The sequence below is a fragment of the Centropristis striata genome, chromosome 21, assembly GCF_030273125.1.
Source record: "Centropristis striata isolate RG_2023a ecotype Rhode Island chromosome 21, C.striata_1.0, whole genome shotgun sequence".
Taxonomy (NCBI): domain Eukaryota; kingdom Metazoa; phylum Chordata; class Actinopteri; order Perciformes; family Serranidae; genus Centropristis; species Centropristis striata.
Window position 1 is genome coordinate 22,806,690 of NC_081537.1, and position 17,359 is coordinate 22,824,048.

A 17,359-nucleotide genomic window follows, 5' to 3' on the forward strand; every position below is an offset into this window, starting at 1 on the left:
ACGTGATGAAACCATCAGCCAACAACACAAACAAAGTTTCTACTGTCCAATCATAACTCAATTGTTACGGGTGGAAGAAATTATCAAGATATTTTTTCCATTTTGCAGCAGATGATTTATTCTATTTGCAGAAACAGGCAACATCTGTGTTTTATCAATAACATTCAACATGTATAAAAAAAAGAATAGTAAAAAAAATGCTTGACAGATTTAAAAAACACTATATTCTAGGAAAAAGAAACTGACAAAAAAAAAAAAAAAAATTCTGATTCGGAGGCACTTATGGCTTGGCAACACGTGTGCAGTCTGAGTTCTCCCAGGTGGTTGTAGTCAAGCGTCAAAAGGCCGTGATTACAATACTGGAAGCAGAAGAGATGCACTCAACCACAATCACATCACGCTCCCATATGTCACCACTGGCCTTAAAGCTTCTGTCTGGACTTTGTCACTGATCTACAATGACCATAAGCATCACCTCCAATATTTAAACACTGTCAATGCAACAAGAGGTGGCAGCTCCTGTACAGAGAAGTTATCAATAGTGTATGAAAATGCAGTTCATTATGGACAGAAATCAACTATTTACAGCAAAGTAGATGCTTCCTGGGAATTTAAAAAAAGAGTCTTGTTTGAACCCTGCAGCTTTCCATTAGAACGAGGTTGCATTAAGCTGCATCGGTGTCCAGTTGAACCCCAGTTACTCTCCTTTTTTGTTCATTCAGAGCTGGGCGAGGCCGCCGAGTCTATGTCGTCGTTTTCCAGGTCGTTGGGCGAAGACGACTGTCCTCCCTTCACTCTCTTCCACTTCATCCTCCGATTCTGAAACCAAACTTTCACCTGAAACAAAGCAAATGCTTCATTAGAATATGCATTGGATTAAAAGTGTATTCTTGAATTTATCTAAGACCTTTCATTTTCATTTAAAGATCCTAATATTATCAGCATACATGGACAACAACAGACATGTCCTATTGAGATAAGATAAGATATGACTTTATTTAGATACAGACACATAGTTATAAAAAACTGAATTAAATTAATTAATTTATTATTAATATGTATTTTTTGTGTTTGTTTGTTTTCCTGAAATTACATTGCTTTTTTCAGATATTCCACATTAGAGAAAATATATTTTTAAAAAGGTTAAATAGGTTGATGCATGTCATAGTATTATATGAACATCAATGAATAAATATATTTAAATATATGCAGAGGATATACACAGTATAGTATAAGTGGTATAAGACATACAATAAAATAGAAAATATAACTAATAAACTAATAAAAAATAAAAATGGCAAAACAAAAAAAAAAACACCACTGATTATATCCTGTCAGATATTCATATCTGCAGGTTTTTTATGATAGTAAATTATATATCATGGTTGGAGAAAAGAAGCATATTGAGGACATTTAGAGTTTACTGATCCTCAGAGTGGAAGGTCAGTTGTTGCAGCAGCACAAAGGCAGAAAAGGTGCAGAGAAGTTGGTAGGAAAGGCAAATAATGACGAAAATAAGTAAAACGATACTACTATAACTATATGTATATAACTACTGATATCTAGACATTTTCCATGGTTTTATTGATAATGATTTTGGTTATTATCAAGAAAACCATGGAAAATGTCTAGATATCAGCTCTTAAATTAAACTCGTATCAGCTATTTTTGTTGGTATCATTACATTTATCCAAACAAATGTAATTTAGTTGTAACATGCATTAAAATGAACAAGAAATTGAAAAAAGGGTCTAATAATTTTCTCATGACAATATATAATGTGATTAAATAATGATACTGTTTGTCTGTGAACTAAACCATTAAATGACTATAAATGAGAAAATTGTCCAATTCATCCTTAAATGACACTAATCATTAGTTGAAGCCCCTATAGTATAAAACAACAGGTACTTAACATAAGAAGTTAAAGCAATAAGTATCTATACTAGGGACTCAGTGCATAATGTCATTTTTCCCTCACAGAATCTGATCTTGTAACAGGATCATTGTGGTTTTTCTCTCGGTTTTGCAATTTTTAGCAAAATTTACAATGCGGTCAGCAAAAAAATAGACAAATAATCCCCCACAAATCTCCCAGAGCGGTGCATAAGTTGGCTCAGTTTGTGTTGGCCTTGCAAAGGAGCATGAATTGTCAGTACAAAGCTCTCAGTTCTGGCTCGGGAATCTGCGCAAATGCAGGCGGAGAGTATCGTATAGACGGCAGGGTCAGAGGAGTCAACTATCAGGATGTCGGCCTACACAGGATGTGAGTTTACAGTGTGAACGCTGCTCATCTGTATCACTGCTCTGCTCTGAAACGAGAGTGATATCATGCTTCAACTGTCCGCGCCAAGAATAGCAACAAAAACATACACTTCCTGAAATTACAGGGAAAATACGGTAGAGAAACGAGTGAGGCGTGAACACTTGTTAAGCCTGTGATTGAGAACGTTCACTAAAGACTTTATAAGCTCATAAAATATGGTGACAGAGGCCTGAAGTGTAATTTATAACACCCAGAGAAGCCAGTCCAAATAAATACGATACGTTCATTCAACACTGATACAATGTCAAATTAAAGCTGGTGCTTGTGTTGTACTTTGGCCATCGTTGGTGTAGCAGATGAAGTGATCGGTGTGTTTTATTAACTGAGAATTAATTTGGGCAAGAAAAATTAGCTGATGTTATTCTTTATTTTCTGATTTTCAACGAATCCAACAAAACCCTTCTGTGGCATAAACTTGAAAGACAAAACTGGCTTTACGTCTTCTATGTTTCCTTGTTTTAAAGTAATTAAAGTTGTTTTTTTTCTGTTCTAGATTTGTGGCTTTATGTGTTTTTAAAAATAAATGTTTTTTTTGTATTTTAAAATCTTTTATATTTATTTTAAACTAATTTTACAAGTTTACTTCTTCTGTTCTTTGTGGCTTTATGTATTTTTTATTCATATTTTTTGTATTTAAAAATATTTTATATTTCTTTTTTTAACTCATTTTATAAGTTTTTTCAGTTCTTAAGTTGTGCACAAATGAGGGTATTGCCTTATTTTCTCATTTCAATTTGTTGTTATTTTGTTGTTTTTGTTGATTATTATTTACATGCTATTGTTTTGGTCAATTCAGGTTGTTTTAACATTACTTATTACTTAACCCTCCTGTTATGCTCGTTTTTCAGGAACAGCAATAACCCGGGGCAAGTTTAATGATCCAAAAGTGTCAGAAACTAAAGAATCCCAATAAACATTGTTTATATTTCATTAATAACCACTTTACTGTCCATTTCAATCAATATTTAGTGCAATGGTGTTCTTTACCGCTCACAGATCATGGTTCAATCAGGATAATTCACTTGTTTTTCATTAAAAAATGCATGTTTAAACTATTTTTTATGTACTATTTCTATTTCTAAATTGGTCAATTTGACCAGCAATTTAAGAGGAGGGTTAATATTTGTGTCTTTGGTAAATTGTCACTTATACATGTTTTCATTGTTTTTAAAGGCAGCAGTGACTTAACTTCCATCAAACGTTACTCAAACAGGAGGAAATGGTGCATCAGTTGGGGATTATTTTCAACAGTGGATTAATCCACATTTGGTGCTCTGGTGATTTTTTGGGGGCAGCAGGACAGTGTGTGTGGGATCCAGTCAAAATAAACTACAGTGTGTGTGTTCTTTGTAATGAGGGACCTGCAACAATGTTTTTAATAAGCAACAATGTAGCTCTAGTAGAAGAGAGATCAGGCTTTCGTCACACAGGTTGTAAATCAGTTGCTAGAATGATTAATTTGTTTTTGGTTTTGGTCTCAGCAAAAGGAAAAATATAGAATTTAAACTATTACAACCCATTAAAACAAGCTGGATTATGTCAAAATGCAAAACTAAGATCTTGTCGAGAAAAGGAGTCCCCATTTCAATTCTCAAGCAAAAATGTATCAAAATAAGCTTTTTGAAATCAGAATATTGATACATTCCAAGGACAAAAAGGGCAGTCAACACTAGATACATACATTCATATTTTCTATTTAAGCTGCTGTCTTTTTTAGTTTGTTTGTTCTTATGCACCAACACACCATACAGCAAATCCCTTGTACGCGAAAACCTACTTGGCAGTAAAAATGATTCTGATTCTGAAACTGATGAAAGACTAACAAGAGAAACATAAATAGTTGTCAGTACTATTGGTGGAAAGTAACTAAGTACATTTACTCAAGTACTGTATTTAAGTTCAATATTGAGGTACTTTACTCTAGTATTTCATGGAACTTAATACTTCTACTTCACTACATTTTGAGGCAAATATTGTACTTTTTACTCCACTACATTTAGCTGTCAGCTTTAATTACTTTTCAGGTCAAAAATTAACATAAAAACATGATAAATTTAAAGTATTCAGACTTAAAAAAAAAAAAATTAAGCCTCATAACAGTATATTAAGTAGTTAAAATGAGCTCTATCTTTACACAAATAAAACACTGCTTACATAAATGCATCAATAATAATAATCTAATCAAATATTTGGAATACATAAAATCTGAGTGGGTTCATTCTGCTTAAAGAGTATTTTTACTTTTGATACTTTAAGTACATTTTGATGCTGATACTGTTGTATTTTTTGATTGTTTTAGCTACATGGAACAAGCTTTAAAGCAGTGATGGGATGTAATTAAGTAACTTTACTCAAGTACTGTACTTAATTACAATTTTGAGGTACTTGTACTTTACTTTAATATTTCCATTTTATGTAACTTTATACTTCTACTTCACTACATCTTGAGGCAAATATTGCACTTTTTACTCCACTACATTTAGCTGAAAGCTTTAGTTACTTTTCAGGTTGAGATTTAACATAAAAAATGTGATCAATTTAAAGTTATAAGATATATTTTTAATTAAACCTCATAACAGCATATTAGGTAGCTCAAAGTTTACAGTTTACAGTTTAAAATGCTGTTTACATAAATGCATTAATGATAATAATCCAACATTATATTTGGAGCATATAAAACAATCTGAGTGGGGCCATTCTGCATTACATATACTTTTACTTTTGATACATTTTGATGCTGATACTTTCGTACATTTACTCAAATAAGTTTTGAATGCAGGACTTTTACTTGTAGTGGAGTAAATTCACAGCGTGGTATTAGTACTTTTACTTAACTAAGGGATCTGAATACTTTTTCCTCCTCTGGTCAGCACTGAGAAAAAAGAATGTTTGAATCAAAAGTCTACTTGGATCTCGACACCCCGAATGTCAAGTGTTAAACTAAATTCTAATCTTGAAATGCCTGTAGCAGCTCAGGGAGTGAGAATCTCAGGTCAAGGCGGTTTTGTGTGACCTCTGCACATCCCACTCAGTATTCCCCCCCTGCAACTCTGGGATTCAAATGAATCTGTTCCCACATTCTGCAGCCTCTCCGTCTCCGGGTTCCTCTGCTCATTGTGGCTGATTGAAGGGACGGCCAAACGCCAGAGCATGTAGGATGAGTTGGAAAAAGCCGCTGAGTTGCAGTGGGAGCTCTGAGTGAAGATGGAACCCGGCTGTGCAGTGTGTGTCTGTCTGTACAAGTGTGTGTGTGTGTGTGTGTGTGTGTGTGATCCAGAGGTCTGGTAAATAGATTTGAGCAGCAGACGGCAGTATGTGTGGTCACTGTGGCACCGTGGCCTCATTAGTTGGAGCTGGGACACTGGGCCTGACAGGCAGACTGGGGCTTCATCCAGCAGCATCGACACATGTTCGCCCGATTTCATCGAGTCTGGAGCTGCCGCCCACTCATTAAAGCTGCATGTCATTCTGCTGCGACCACAGCACGGAAAAATATTGCGGAAAAAATGGTTCATAATAATCTATATGCATGTATGTGCATGCATTACTATTATTTCAAAGTGGAAGGAGAAACATTTAGATACTGTGGATACCATCCATTGCTAATAAGTGATGATTACCTTCTTGCAAGATTTATTCGTCTTATTTATTTTATAGTGACATTTTTGTGTTTTACGCCCCCAGTAAATAAAGCCACTTGATTTATTTTTCTGTTTTTGGTTAAAAGCTTTTGTGAATGTTGCAGCTGGAAAAGTATGACAGACGGAATTGAAAAAGAGCAATTTTTCTGCACTGAAATATTTACTTTCAGGAACAAATTTGATCCTTTTCTTAACTGTGCAGTGTATGTTTCTGGAGTCTCGTTCCCAGGTCTTCAAATGCAGATGCTTTGGGTCGGTGTCCAGTCACGGATCACTGACTCAAAGTTTCAATATTTGACAACCTGGAGAATGAGATGTGCTGAATGCATCATATTCTATAATTATGTTTGTACCGTTGCTGTCCACTGAAAACCACGTAGCTGTAAAAAAAAAAGTCAACTTTTCAACAGCATGCATTTTCTAGCTGGTTCAAGAGAGTTTATTTAACTTTTAGCATCCTTGGGATTCTTGAAAGGCGCCATATAAATTGAAGTTATTGTTATTATTATTATTATTAATAAGGAGGAGAATTTTCTCATATATATATAAAGGAACGCTTCATCCCTTCAGCTTATCAGGAAAACATTTTTTAATCCATCTACAATTATGGAAAAAAGCCATTTTCCATGGTTTTCTTGATAATAACCAAAATCATTACAAGAAAACCCATGGAAAATGTCTAGATATCAGCTCTTAAAAAAAAACTATTTTTGTTGTTATCATTATATTTGTCCAAACAAATGTACCTTTAGTTGTACCAGGTATTAAAATGAACAAGAAATTGAAGAAAACAAGAGTGATCTAATCATTTTTTCCATGACTGTATACTAGACAGAACATGCTGCCAGACAAATGTAAAGGAGTAAAAAGTACAATATTTGCATGTGAGATGAGGTCGAGGAAAGCATAAAAGTTGCATAAAAAAAAAAAATCTACACCTTTAATTGAATGAGTCCACCACTGAATATGAAACCTTTTATAACTTGATGGTGCTTCAGAGGAGTCTTGTATTTAACAAAAAGCCCAAAAACAGAGATTTGTTTTTACATAAATGAGTCAAATTGTTTCTGTTACTCTGCAGTAACATATCTGAAAATCATGATGTTAACGCATTATTATAATAGTGATCTGCTATGTGAGTTAGAGGGGGCGTACCTGTCTCTCTGTGAGGTCCAGGTTGACTGCGATCTCGTAGCGGCGGAGCCTGGTCAGGTAGTTGTGGCAGGTGAACTCGGCCTCCAGCTCCCTCAGCTGTTCCTTGGTGAACGCTGTGCGCTCTTTACGGGCCTTGCAGCTGGAGTCAACCTTAAAACTGGACTCCTGGATATCTGCAGGGAGAGGCATTTAAGAAATGCAGTTAATGTAGTTTGAGGCGTGTGTTTGTTTGGATGTTTGTCCCCTTTATTCTCATCTGTTTGCTGACAAACATTGACATATTCTTTGCATATATACAGTCATGGAAAAAATTGTTAGACCACCCTTCTTCTTCAATTTCTTTTTTATTTTAATGCCTGGTACAACTAAAGGTACATTTGTTTGGACAAATATAATGATAACAACAAAAAATAGCAGATAAGAGTTTAATTAAACAGCTGATATCTAGATATTTTCCATGATTTTCTTGATAAAAAACAAAATAATTTTCAACAAAACCATGGAAAATGTCTAGATATCAGCTCTTAAAAAATTAAACTCTTATCAGCTATTTTTGTTGTTATCATTATATTTGTCCAAACAAATGCACCTTTAGTTGTACCAGGCATTAAAATTAACAATAAGCAAGGGTGGTCTAATATATATAATATAATACATATAAAGGATAATAAGATTATTTTTTAAAAGGTACATAAGATACATTTTCATCCTACTTAACCAGGTCAGGGTCAGGTTTGTCCCTCATGCTGCTTCTACCACTTGGCCGACACACCTTTCTATTCTCATTTAGCTCACAGCTAATCTGATGTGAATTAGCCCTCCAGTCCTTTTTGTGAGCAGCCTCTAGTTGACTATTAAACAGACCTTAAGGACCTTTCCAACCAACAAACCACAACTCCAAAGACCCTTTAGTGGGAGGCCCCTCATATAGTAAACACCAAAACCAGCACTTTAAAAAGAGACCACCCTGACCTGAGCTTATGAGTCCTGTTCACCTGCAGCATGTGTGCAGCAAGAATGCATGCACACATTTCTGCCTTTATTTGTCTGTTTATACACTGAAGCACAAATCCATTGCACTTGAACATTCATTCATGGTGTGTGTGTGTGTGTGTGTGTGTGTGTGTGTGTGTGTGTGTGTGAGAGAGAGAGAGAGAGAGAGAGAGAGAGAGCATATTGGCACAGGGCAGGGCCCACCAAACCAGCCACAGAGGGACTGAGTTAGGCGAGGAATGCAGCGGAACATCGTTAAAGCCTCTAACAAAAGAACAAAGGTGCGAATGTGTCCAGGTCTGACGGCTACGTGGGTGTGTGTGTGTGGAGATTTCCCTCCGGAGCACTCGGGGGGAGATTCACATTAACTCATCTCCACATGACAGCAAAGGCACAAGGAAAAGGCGGCAGATATCTCTATGAATGTGGCGGTCAGATGTAAGGGGTGAGCAGTAAATGTGTCCTGGACTACACTGACATCAGCGTCAGTGATTATCCTAGCTCTCAAAACAGTTTATTGGTAAGATTTATAGGCGAGAGCCTTTATATTTCCGAGGAAATGGTTGAATTTTAAACCTCATTTACCAGGATAAATATAAATGAAAGCTGGTTGATTTAACTTTCAGTAAAACCTCTCTTGTGTATTAAGGGGAAAGAGTAATAATTGTGCATTTGGTAGCAACACAAGCAGCTGATGTAATCTCTTGAAAATGGTTCTAATTTGTCAAAGTGAGAAGTTTTGCTCGGTGCTTGCCAGAGCTGCGGGCCAGGATGTGAAAAAGGCTGCTGTACCTGGGCCAGAAGAGAAGACCAGGACATGTGTGTGTGGGAGCACATGTGTAGTTTGTGCGTTTGTGTGCAAACGCCTGATGTGTGCCATGCGTCTTCTCTTTGTTGAAGTGTCAGTAATGACGCGCAGAGCCCGAGCGTGCCGGAGCAGCCTGGCCACGTCAGGTCTGGTCTGGAGCCGTGTCAAGCAGGTTTCGTTAGACCGAACACCTGGCAGGGCACATACTGGTTCCCACTAAACAGGCCCCCAATAAATATCCTGCACAGCCAGAGACCGTAAACTTGCAGGGAGAAGGCTTCTGCGCCCAGCAGGGTCCCACAGACAAACAGCATTTGGTGCTTTTTTGGGTGGATGGTGCAAAAGTAGTTTGTCTTCATCAGGACTGAATTAAAGCTGCTGTGAGTGAGTGATTGCTTTAAGGTGAAAATTACAGGTGGGACTGAGCCCTGAATTAGTGGGAATAAAAGTAGGAGCCAGGATTTCACAACTAAGTTTTATTGGTGAAACTTTATGAATAAATGGTTTTAACACTTTATAATGTATTATAATGTATTTTAAAGCAGATTTTTGAATATGTTTTGAATGCTTATTAATGAGTTGAGCGAGTTTTAAGCACATTTATTGGTATTTAATTAAGTAATTAATTAATGCTTTTTAACATACTGTAAGGATTCGTTTATGCGTGACTATGCATCTATGTTTCTATGTATTAAATATTGTTGAAATTAGTGACAAATACATTCATAAACAGTTGTATTTATATCCAGCAAATAAGTGTCTGATTTTGATTTTATTTGCCATTTACCTTTTATTCCAAAATGTTGCTGTCTTTAAATTATTTGCCAATCTAAAAGAAACAATATTAATATATATTAATATTGTTGTATATTATTGTTTAAGTTGCCTGATTATTCTCCTTTTAATTTCTATATTTATCATAGTATTATAGTGTTTTGCAAACCACTTTTTTATTTGGTATTTAAATATATTGGTAAATGTTAAGTAGTTTGTAAAAGTTTTACTGTTCATTATTATATTTTTTTTTATTTGATTATATTTAAGTATTTTATTTTTTATATAATGTATTTATAGATGTTTTTTGTCCTGAAACATTTACCTTATTAAATAGTTATAATAATAATGTTAGGTTTGGTCAAAGTAGCTTGATTTAGAGTGTTTATATAAATGTTCCGGTTCCCTATTGAGCTGTATTATACACATAATTATAAGTCATACTTTGGATTAAAGTCATATCAGATAGCAGTGTGAGTTTAAGGGTTTGGAAAAACTTCCAGTGCACCACATTTCCATATCAGTGACTGTATAGCAGCTCTGTCTGTAATGTGGAAGCCTTCAGGGCATTTTCCTAATATATGCTCTTCTACCAGCTCGTCAATACACGACTGAATGGCTCTTTTCTGAAAGCCAGAACTGATGTAGTGGTCAGACATGTTGCATGCACTCAGTGGGAGATTGTGTTACGGCTTAACGACAGGAAAATGTCAATGGATAAGAATGTAAAAAGTGGGCTCACAGGGAAAGTGATTTTACCAGACGTGGTCTGGCATGTTTTCAGTGTAGTGAGTGGAGGTTACAATAAGGTAAGAAAGGGAGGGGGTGTGGGGGCGTGTGGGGGTCTGTTCTCCCCCATCAACCCCTTCAATTAGGCTGCTGCAGACTTGGTCATGTCGTTTTTTTTCCAAATAATTATTCATGCTCTTTATAATCAGATATGGTTTGTTAAGTTTGGACGTAAAAGATAATCACAATGAAACACTTGATGACAAAGTTACTGTATGATGGAGAAACTCTACTTATACAGTAAGTCAAGGAATAAATAGTTGTAAATACTGAGCCACCGTAAAGCCGAATCTCCTTTAAAATATGTACAATACACCGTCTTCAAGCAAAGTTTCACTTAAGCCTACGTGCATCTCTCCAAAGTGCAGATGTCCGGTCTTTATGGTTTCTTCTCATTATGAGGTGTAGAGGATCAAACGCATAAATCATCATCTTTGTGAAGGAAACAAAGGAAAGTGCTGAAATTCTTCTTCAGTTTAGCTTTTCACAGATGAAATGTGAACGCTCCAGATGTGCTGGACGTGGCTTTGTTTTCATTCTGCCAGGGTGACACATTAAAACTTTTTGCACTTTTTAAGATTCAGTTTAAATATAAACATTTACTTTAGAGCCTGTCATGCTCTTTGTTAATGTTACGTGTGAAACTTTTAGGAATTAGTTCGTCATGGGTATCGGTTACTTTTTGCTTCCTATTAGCAAGTGTGAAACGTGATAGGGGGGAATAAATTGCACAGTAATCCAAAAGCATACAATGATACTATTTCAATGTTTGCAACACAACTCTGAGCGTATATAAAGATATTTATGGATCCACTAACTCACTCTTTTGTGGCAAAAAGTTGTTTTTAGCAGATGGCATTGCTGGAAAAAGCGTGCAATGTATATTTATATTTTGGCTCGCTGGAGTTTGGTGAAGCAGATGAAAATAATCGCTGAAAAGTAAATCATCTATTTTTTCCGTCCTGATTCACAAAAAAGCACAGCAGGATTGTATTTTGATTTATTATTACTTATTATTACTTTTGAGGTGTATAAATTTATAGTAAACAGTCTGAAGCACTTGTGATGTGTTTTCCTCCAAAGAAACTTGAAGTCGCTTTTTACCACCATCTTAAAGTGGCCATACTGTTATAAAACAATGGTCTATTTCCAACGGATACAGGAGCCCAATGAAACGTTCACATCCCATTAATCATTTCGGCCTTTTGAACAATAAGAGGATGCAACTGCTACTTAAAGTGTGTGTCTTGTACACAAAAGTCTCGTCACCTACTCACCTTTCACATAGTGATGTGGTGAGAGAGTTGCGTTCAGGCCGATTTGTTGAGGAAATAAAGTGTGTCCCTGCCAGCTGTGATACTGGGCAGGGGAGAAATTCCTAACCTTGACCTACTCATTACTCAACATTTTGCTAACTTGAAGCCATGGCATTCTCAACACCTGTGTGCAGAGGTTAGGGGAGAAAAAACGGGGAACTACTATCAATTTGTATTCTTGACTGCCTCCCTGGCACATTTCCATGTTTCCTACTCATCTTTTCTTTTTAGTGTGCAGTAGAAAAAGAAGAATGTGCACTATCATTTTTAATACTCCCAAATGTGCATTTTATTACCTTGTGTTTTCCTTTTCTAAGCCTCCTGTGATTAGTTTCTGGACGCTCTTCTTTCCCAATGAAACCCAGCTGACTCCCATCTATCCCACTGACTCACCTGTGACATCTCTCTTCCTCTTATTGGAGCTCTTCTTGTCGGAGTCGGCCGACGCCACGCTCTGCGGTGAGTATTCTCCCTCCAGGCACCCGGGCACGGCCCCTGGGAGCCTGTCTCCCCCCGAACTGTCCAGCTCGGGCCCTCCACTCCCGGCGCCACCTACCGCTACGGGGGCGACGACGGGCGGGCAGGGCTCTGGCGCTCTCACCCGCGTCTCGCAGGGGTTGAACTGCCAGTCGGCCCTCTGGTACCCCCCCTGGCTCTCTTGGTACAGTCTGTCGTCGCGCGGGTAGGCAGCGTGCGGCGCGGTCGGCACCAGGCAGGAGCTGGAGAAGTCTGTGTAGGCCAAGAAGTCGGGCTTCTGGTGCAGGGAGAAAGGGGCCTGCTGGTAGGGCGACTGCAGGTTGGCTCCCGGGACCCCTGAGTGAGGGTTCCTCATGCAGCCCCAGATCGGGCTGCTGGGATGGGCGCTCCGCATGCAGCTGCTGGCCGGCTGATCCATGGTGATGCAAAAAACACTTCACACAATCTTGATTAATGTCTTATTACAAGTCTTTTCCTTTGAGGAGAAGGGAAACCCCCCCTTCAGAAAGTAAGTAAGTAAGGACTGGAAATGTGTATCTCTGTCAGAGAAACATCCACTTCAGCTGACTAAATGCACACCATCGTCTCACTTCTTCCACCTCAGGAATACTTACTTCTGTCAGAGGCTGTTGACTCTTCCACAGCCCAAAACGCGTGAGGATAGACGCCTTCCTGTGACAGCGTGTTTCCCTCTCTCTCGGGGAGTGTGTGTGACGTCCTTCGGAGCCTCTAGTCCTGACACACTCTCACACACTTTCCCCTCGGTCTTGCTGCTCTCACACACCCTCTTCTCTCCCTCACTGATCTGACTGGCTTGTGGCTCGGCGGGAGAGCTGCATCCGCAACTGCACGACTCCCCTTCTCGGGCTGGCTGTTTTCACAACTCTTCTAAGGCATTCTTGACAAGTGAGCCCTCCTCCTTTTTAAACATATAGGTGGGAAAGAGTGGCAAGTTTATGGAGTGTAACGTGAGATTGCAGAGGAGGAGCCCTGCCGGCCACATGTTGGTAGTACCCTCCAACCAACCCTGCCTCATCAACTATTAATCACGGGGGAAATTTTATATGCACATCTAATGGGCTTTCCAGACGTGAGGCTTTTTAAAGGGACATTGTCTGTAAAATATAAAGCGAGCACCCACCCACATGAGAGCCGGGGACCACGACTTATTCCAGCTCCTTAGCGCTTTCTGACACCCAATTTAGTTCCTTTTTGACACCCTTTAGAGGAAAGTTAACCCTAACCCTTTCCCTCTGCACCCCTGATCCCCGCCTGTCCTGTCCAATCTGAAAGCTCTTTTTTTTTTCTTTCCCTGTTTTTATGACTGTGTGTGTGTGAGTGGGGTGCACATTAATGCTACACACCCAAATCCACCTGGCTGTACTTTTTTTAAACTTCGAGGTGATAGGACTGGATTTGATATTGGCTGCGCAGGCTCTCACACCTCTTGAGGTTTTCTCACTTTAGCTAAACACAATATGAAATTTCAGAGCCATATTTCAAAAAACACAAGCTATATTTCCTCTTTTTCCTTTTTTTTTGTATGGCCCTTCTTGTTTATATCGTCTGAGACATTAAGCAGCAGCAGCAATAGTGTGTGACAGCCATCACATGTGGATTAACCACAACTGAGATGTGATTATTCAATTTTCTGATCACTGATTTTTAATCTGTGCAGGCCTCTCTTGAGAAAAGCCACTTCCTCATGAAGTAATGTCTCTAATACCATTAAAACCTTTTTGGGCTAAACCAAAATTCGGACTGGATTTCAGCGTATCCGTTACCCAATAAACCAACTGAACCACACTTTACAGAAATGCACAGTTTCTCTTCGTGCTGCTCATATTTGTGAAGTGAGGTTTTCCTTCCTCGTTTGTCCTCACTTTGCTCCTGACCCTCTCAGGCAGGAGGGGACGTGGATCAGACCTTCAGCGAGAGGAGAGAGAAGGCAAGATTTAAAGATAGAAGAAAAAACTGAGATAAAGAGTAAGCCTTCAATAAGGGAGAACTCATTTTGTAGCCAGAAAGAGATAAAAAGGGGTCAGATATAGATAAAAGTACCATGTATGGCTCTCTGAATGATGCAAAAATAATCTGGCTCTCTTTTGTACACACTTACTACAAAGTCATTCAAGAAAAAGGAAAGAGGGAAAAACTTTGAGACAGAGAGAAATATCCACTGGCCCGACGGTGAATTCAAGACAGAAAGTTAAAAAAGAAGCGAGGGGAAAATTCTGATTAAGTCAAAGCCAACAAAACTAGGAGTGGAAATGAAAGAAATAAGAGAAAGTCAGATAGAGAGAGCTATAGTCAGAAAGGAGAGTGTTTGAGGTCACACACCAAACCTTTCCATTTACCCAGCGAATTGTTGAGCCATGAAGCATCCCTCGCTTTTACTGGCAGTCTGAGCTCCGGCCGCACCGCAGGGAGCAGAGGTTACACTGCATTTGTGGTCAGAGCAGGGGCCATCTGTGTGTCAGTATAAATTAGACTGTGTGTGTGTGCTGTGAAAATATACGTCAGTGTGAGTGTGTGTGTGTTGTGAAAATATACGTCAGTGAATGTATGTGTGTGTCTTTCGCTGAAAGAGAAAAGGGAGATTATGTTTATTTCTGTGACTGTGAAAGAAATTTCCAACAAGTTTTTGACATTAATAAAGGATAAAAAGGCACAGAAAAATGTATCTGCAACAAAATAAATGGTTCTGGACTCATACTACTATACTACTACTACTACTACTACTACTTCTTATACTAATACTTAAATTCTTAGTATTCGTACAGCTGACTGGATAACACTCGTCACAACAGTTGTCGGACCTTCTTTTCTTCAAATATTCAAAAAGTTAGCAAACTAGCTTGTTCCCAAACACATATACAAGTTTACTAAGTGAATTTTAAATATGTGTCTGCACCATCTACTTATCTTGTACCTTTATACAAACCTCTTTAGTGGAGCAACCGCAGCCGAGGAGGTTAAAGAAGAGTTGATGGTGCAACAATAACTGTTTTACTTTCTATACTTTACCTGCACTGCCTATGCTCATATGTAATCATTTTTAAAAAAGCTAATGTCTAATCTTGATACACATGGTTGGTGTAGATTGTCTTGGTGCCATGAGCTCTTAATTATATGTAACTATTATATGTATTGGAGAAAGTAAAAAAACAACTTATCACTTTGCCATTATATTATAACCACATACTATTTAGTTGAAGTTCCCCTAGCTGTCCTTTTCTGGTGATATTGTTTCTGTTACAGTGTAGCCCAGTGACTGGCCGAGTAACTAAGCTATAGTAGAAATAATATTGCTGGCAGTTGACACCATTGCTAGTGAAAAGTGAGCAGAATAGGCTACGAATATTTTAAAAAAAAAGCAAGTTAGCTCAAGTTACACTGTAATTCACCATAGACTGTTGGTGTAGTTTGTCAGCGTTGGATGGAGATAAAATGCCGGAGGGTTGACAGAACTCAGCAGGTTCCCTGGCTGCCCAGATATAAATCCCTGTAGGATGTTTTTGTTTCTTCTGCTGGCATATTTGCTGTCATGTGCATTCATTGAATGACAGTGAAGAGAACCTGTGACCTTTATAATCCTGGAGGATAATACATGAAAGAGGCTTCCGGTGGCATTAAATCTCTAGTTGAGCGTCCAGAGCAATGCAGCTGCAATAGGTGACCAACTGACACATTAATACTAAAGTAATGCGTTCATAGGTGTATGTTGAGTATTATCCAATCAAGGACTGAAACTATCAGTTTAAGAAATACTTCTTACTTATTCCACATTCTATTTTTTTCATATATTTTATTCTGCACTTCACTGCTTTTCGCACTTCTGGTAACGTAGTACGCTCTATTTTATGGTTTCATTTCTTGTGCTTACCTATACTCACTCATGAGAGTAAAGTTGAGTCTAAATCTAAAAGCTAACCCTCCTGTCCTCTGTTTAGGACTCTGTGGGAAAAATTCACTGGCACAAATTGTCAGGTCAAAGTGGAACTTGACTTTAACAATGTACTATTGAAATTCTGACCATGCCTTATGGTCGCTGATAGTTTTTTCCCACAGTAAGTAATTTCTGAGCATCCAAAGCTGATATCTAGCCAATCATGGTTTTCTTGATAACGATTTTGGTTATTATCGAGAAAAAACATTGGAAATGTCTAGATATCAGCTCTTAAATTAAACTCTTAAGAGTTATTTTTGTTGTTATCATTATATTTGTCCAAACAAATGTACCTTTAGTTGTACCAGGCATTAAAATGAACAATAAATTGAAGAAAACAATGATCTAATATTTTTTTCCATGACTGTATATGGTATTCCTCTGTGCCTAAGAGCTCCAATATTGTCCAAAACATACTCAAAACTCAAACAGTAAGCCCCACTGTTCCACTGGGAATACATCCCTTCATTACCATGAATACAGACTGCAGTATGTGTTTTGACTTAATCCCACATGCACCATCCTACTGCTGTGAATGCTCACTGATCCACCAAACATGTATTCATCCACAGCAGAAAATAGTCCTTAAAAAAGACAATGCTTGCTATGGTTTGAGTAACTTTTGCTAAAAACTGCAGTAGTCAGCTGGTTAAATAGATGACCGAGCCTTTAGCAGAAATGAAACTGTGTATTTGTGGTCTGTATATAAAGAATTTTGTTATCAAGGGTAACAAATGGTCTTCTGGCTGAGAGCCACACACCATTGAAAGCATTGAAAGACAGAGTACAACACTGTTGGTTTTGGTCTTCTCATGGGGTTTGTTGAAAATAGGAAAACTATAGAATAACACCAGCCTTGTGCTTCTGCTTAAATATATTTTTTTAAATTAAGAATCAGATCTTATAATAATGCACAATGTTTCACACAATGGTAGAATGGGAGCATTTCTGTGTTTGTAAAACTGTGCAAACTGTTTGCATGAGTAACTCTGAGCTGTGTGAACTCTCACTCAGTCATACACACCGAGGATTGCAGATAAATGAGCTGGACATGAGTCACATCTCCCCTCACCCTGCCCACAACCTGTTTCTGTCAGTCTAGCCCCGAGTGTGTGTAAGTGTGTGTGTGTA

The 17,359-nt window shown here is 38.0% G+C and overlaps 1 protein-coding gene and 1 long non-coding RNA gene across 2 annotated transcripts in view; both read right to left on the bottom strand.

The window, feature by feature from the left end:
• LOC131959086 (uncharacterized) overlaps positions 1 to 17,359 on the bottom strand; it is an 87,030-nt gene that overhangs the window by 10,777 nt on the left and 58,894 nt on the right. The window lies entirely within an intron of this gene.
• On the bottom strand, positions 92 to 13,366 carry meox1 (mesenchyme homeobox 1). The gene is made up of 3 exons (XM_059324185.1): positions 12,196 to 13,366; positions 7,123 to 7,295; positions 92 to 837 (listed from the first exon to the last, which is right to left on the bottom strand). The coding sequence occupies exons 1-3, from the start codon at positions 12,695 to 12,697 to the stop codon at positions 715 to 717; spliced, it is 798 nt and encodes a 265-aa protein (XP_059180168.1). The 5' UTR covers positions 12,698 to 13,366; the 3' UTR covers positions 92 to 714.

What these genes read in the sequence shown, in the direction of transcription:
- meox1 (XM_059324185.1), bottom strand. Translation starts at nt 12,697, where the DNA reads ATGGATCAGCCGGCCAGCAGCTGCATGCGGAGCGCCCATCCCAGCAGC. An exon ending in GAGGAAGAGAGATGTCACAG is followed by an intron (nt 7,296 to 12,195) that starts GTGAGTCAGTGG and finishes CTCTCCCTGCAG; the next exon opens with ATATCCAGGAGTCCAGTTTT. An exon ending in TGGACCTCACAGAGAGACAG is followed by an intron (nt 838 to 7,122) that starts GTACGCCCCCTC and finishes GCTTTGTTTCAG; the next exon opens with GTGAAAGTTTGGTTTCAGAA.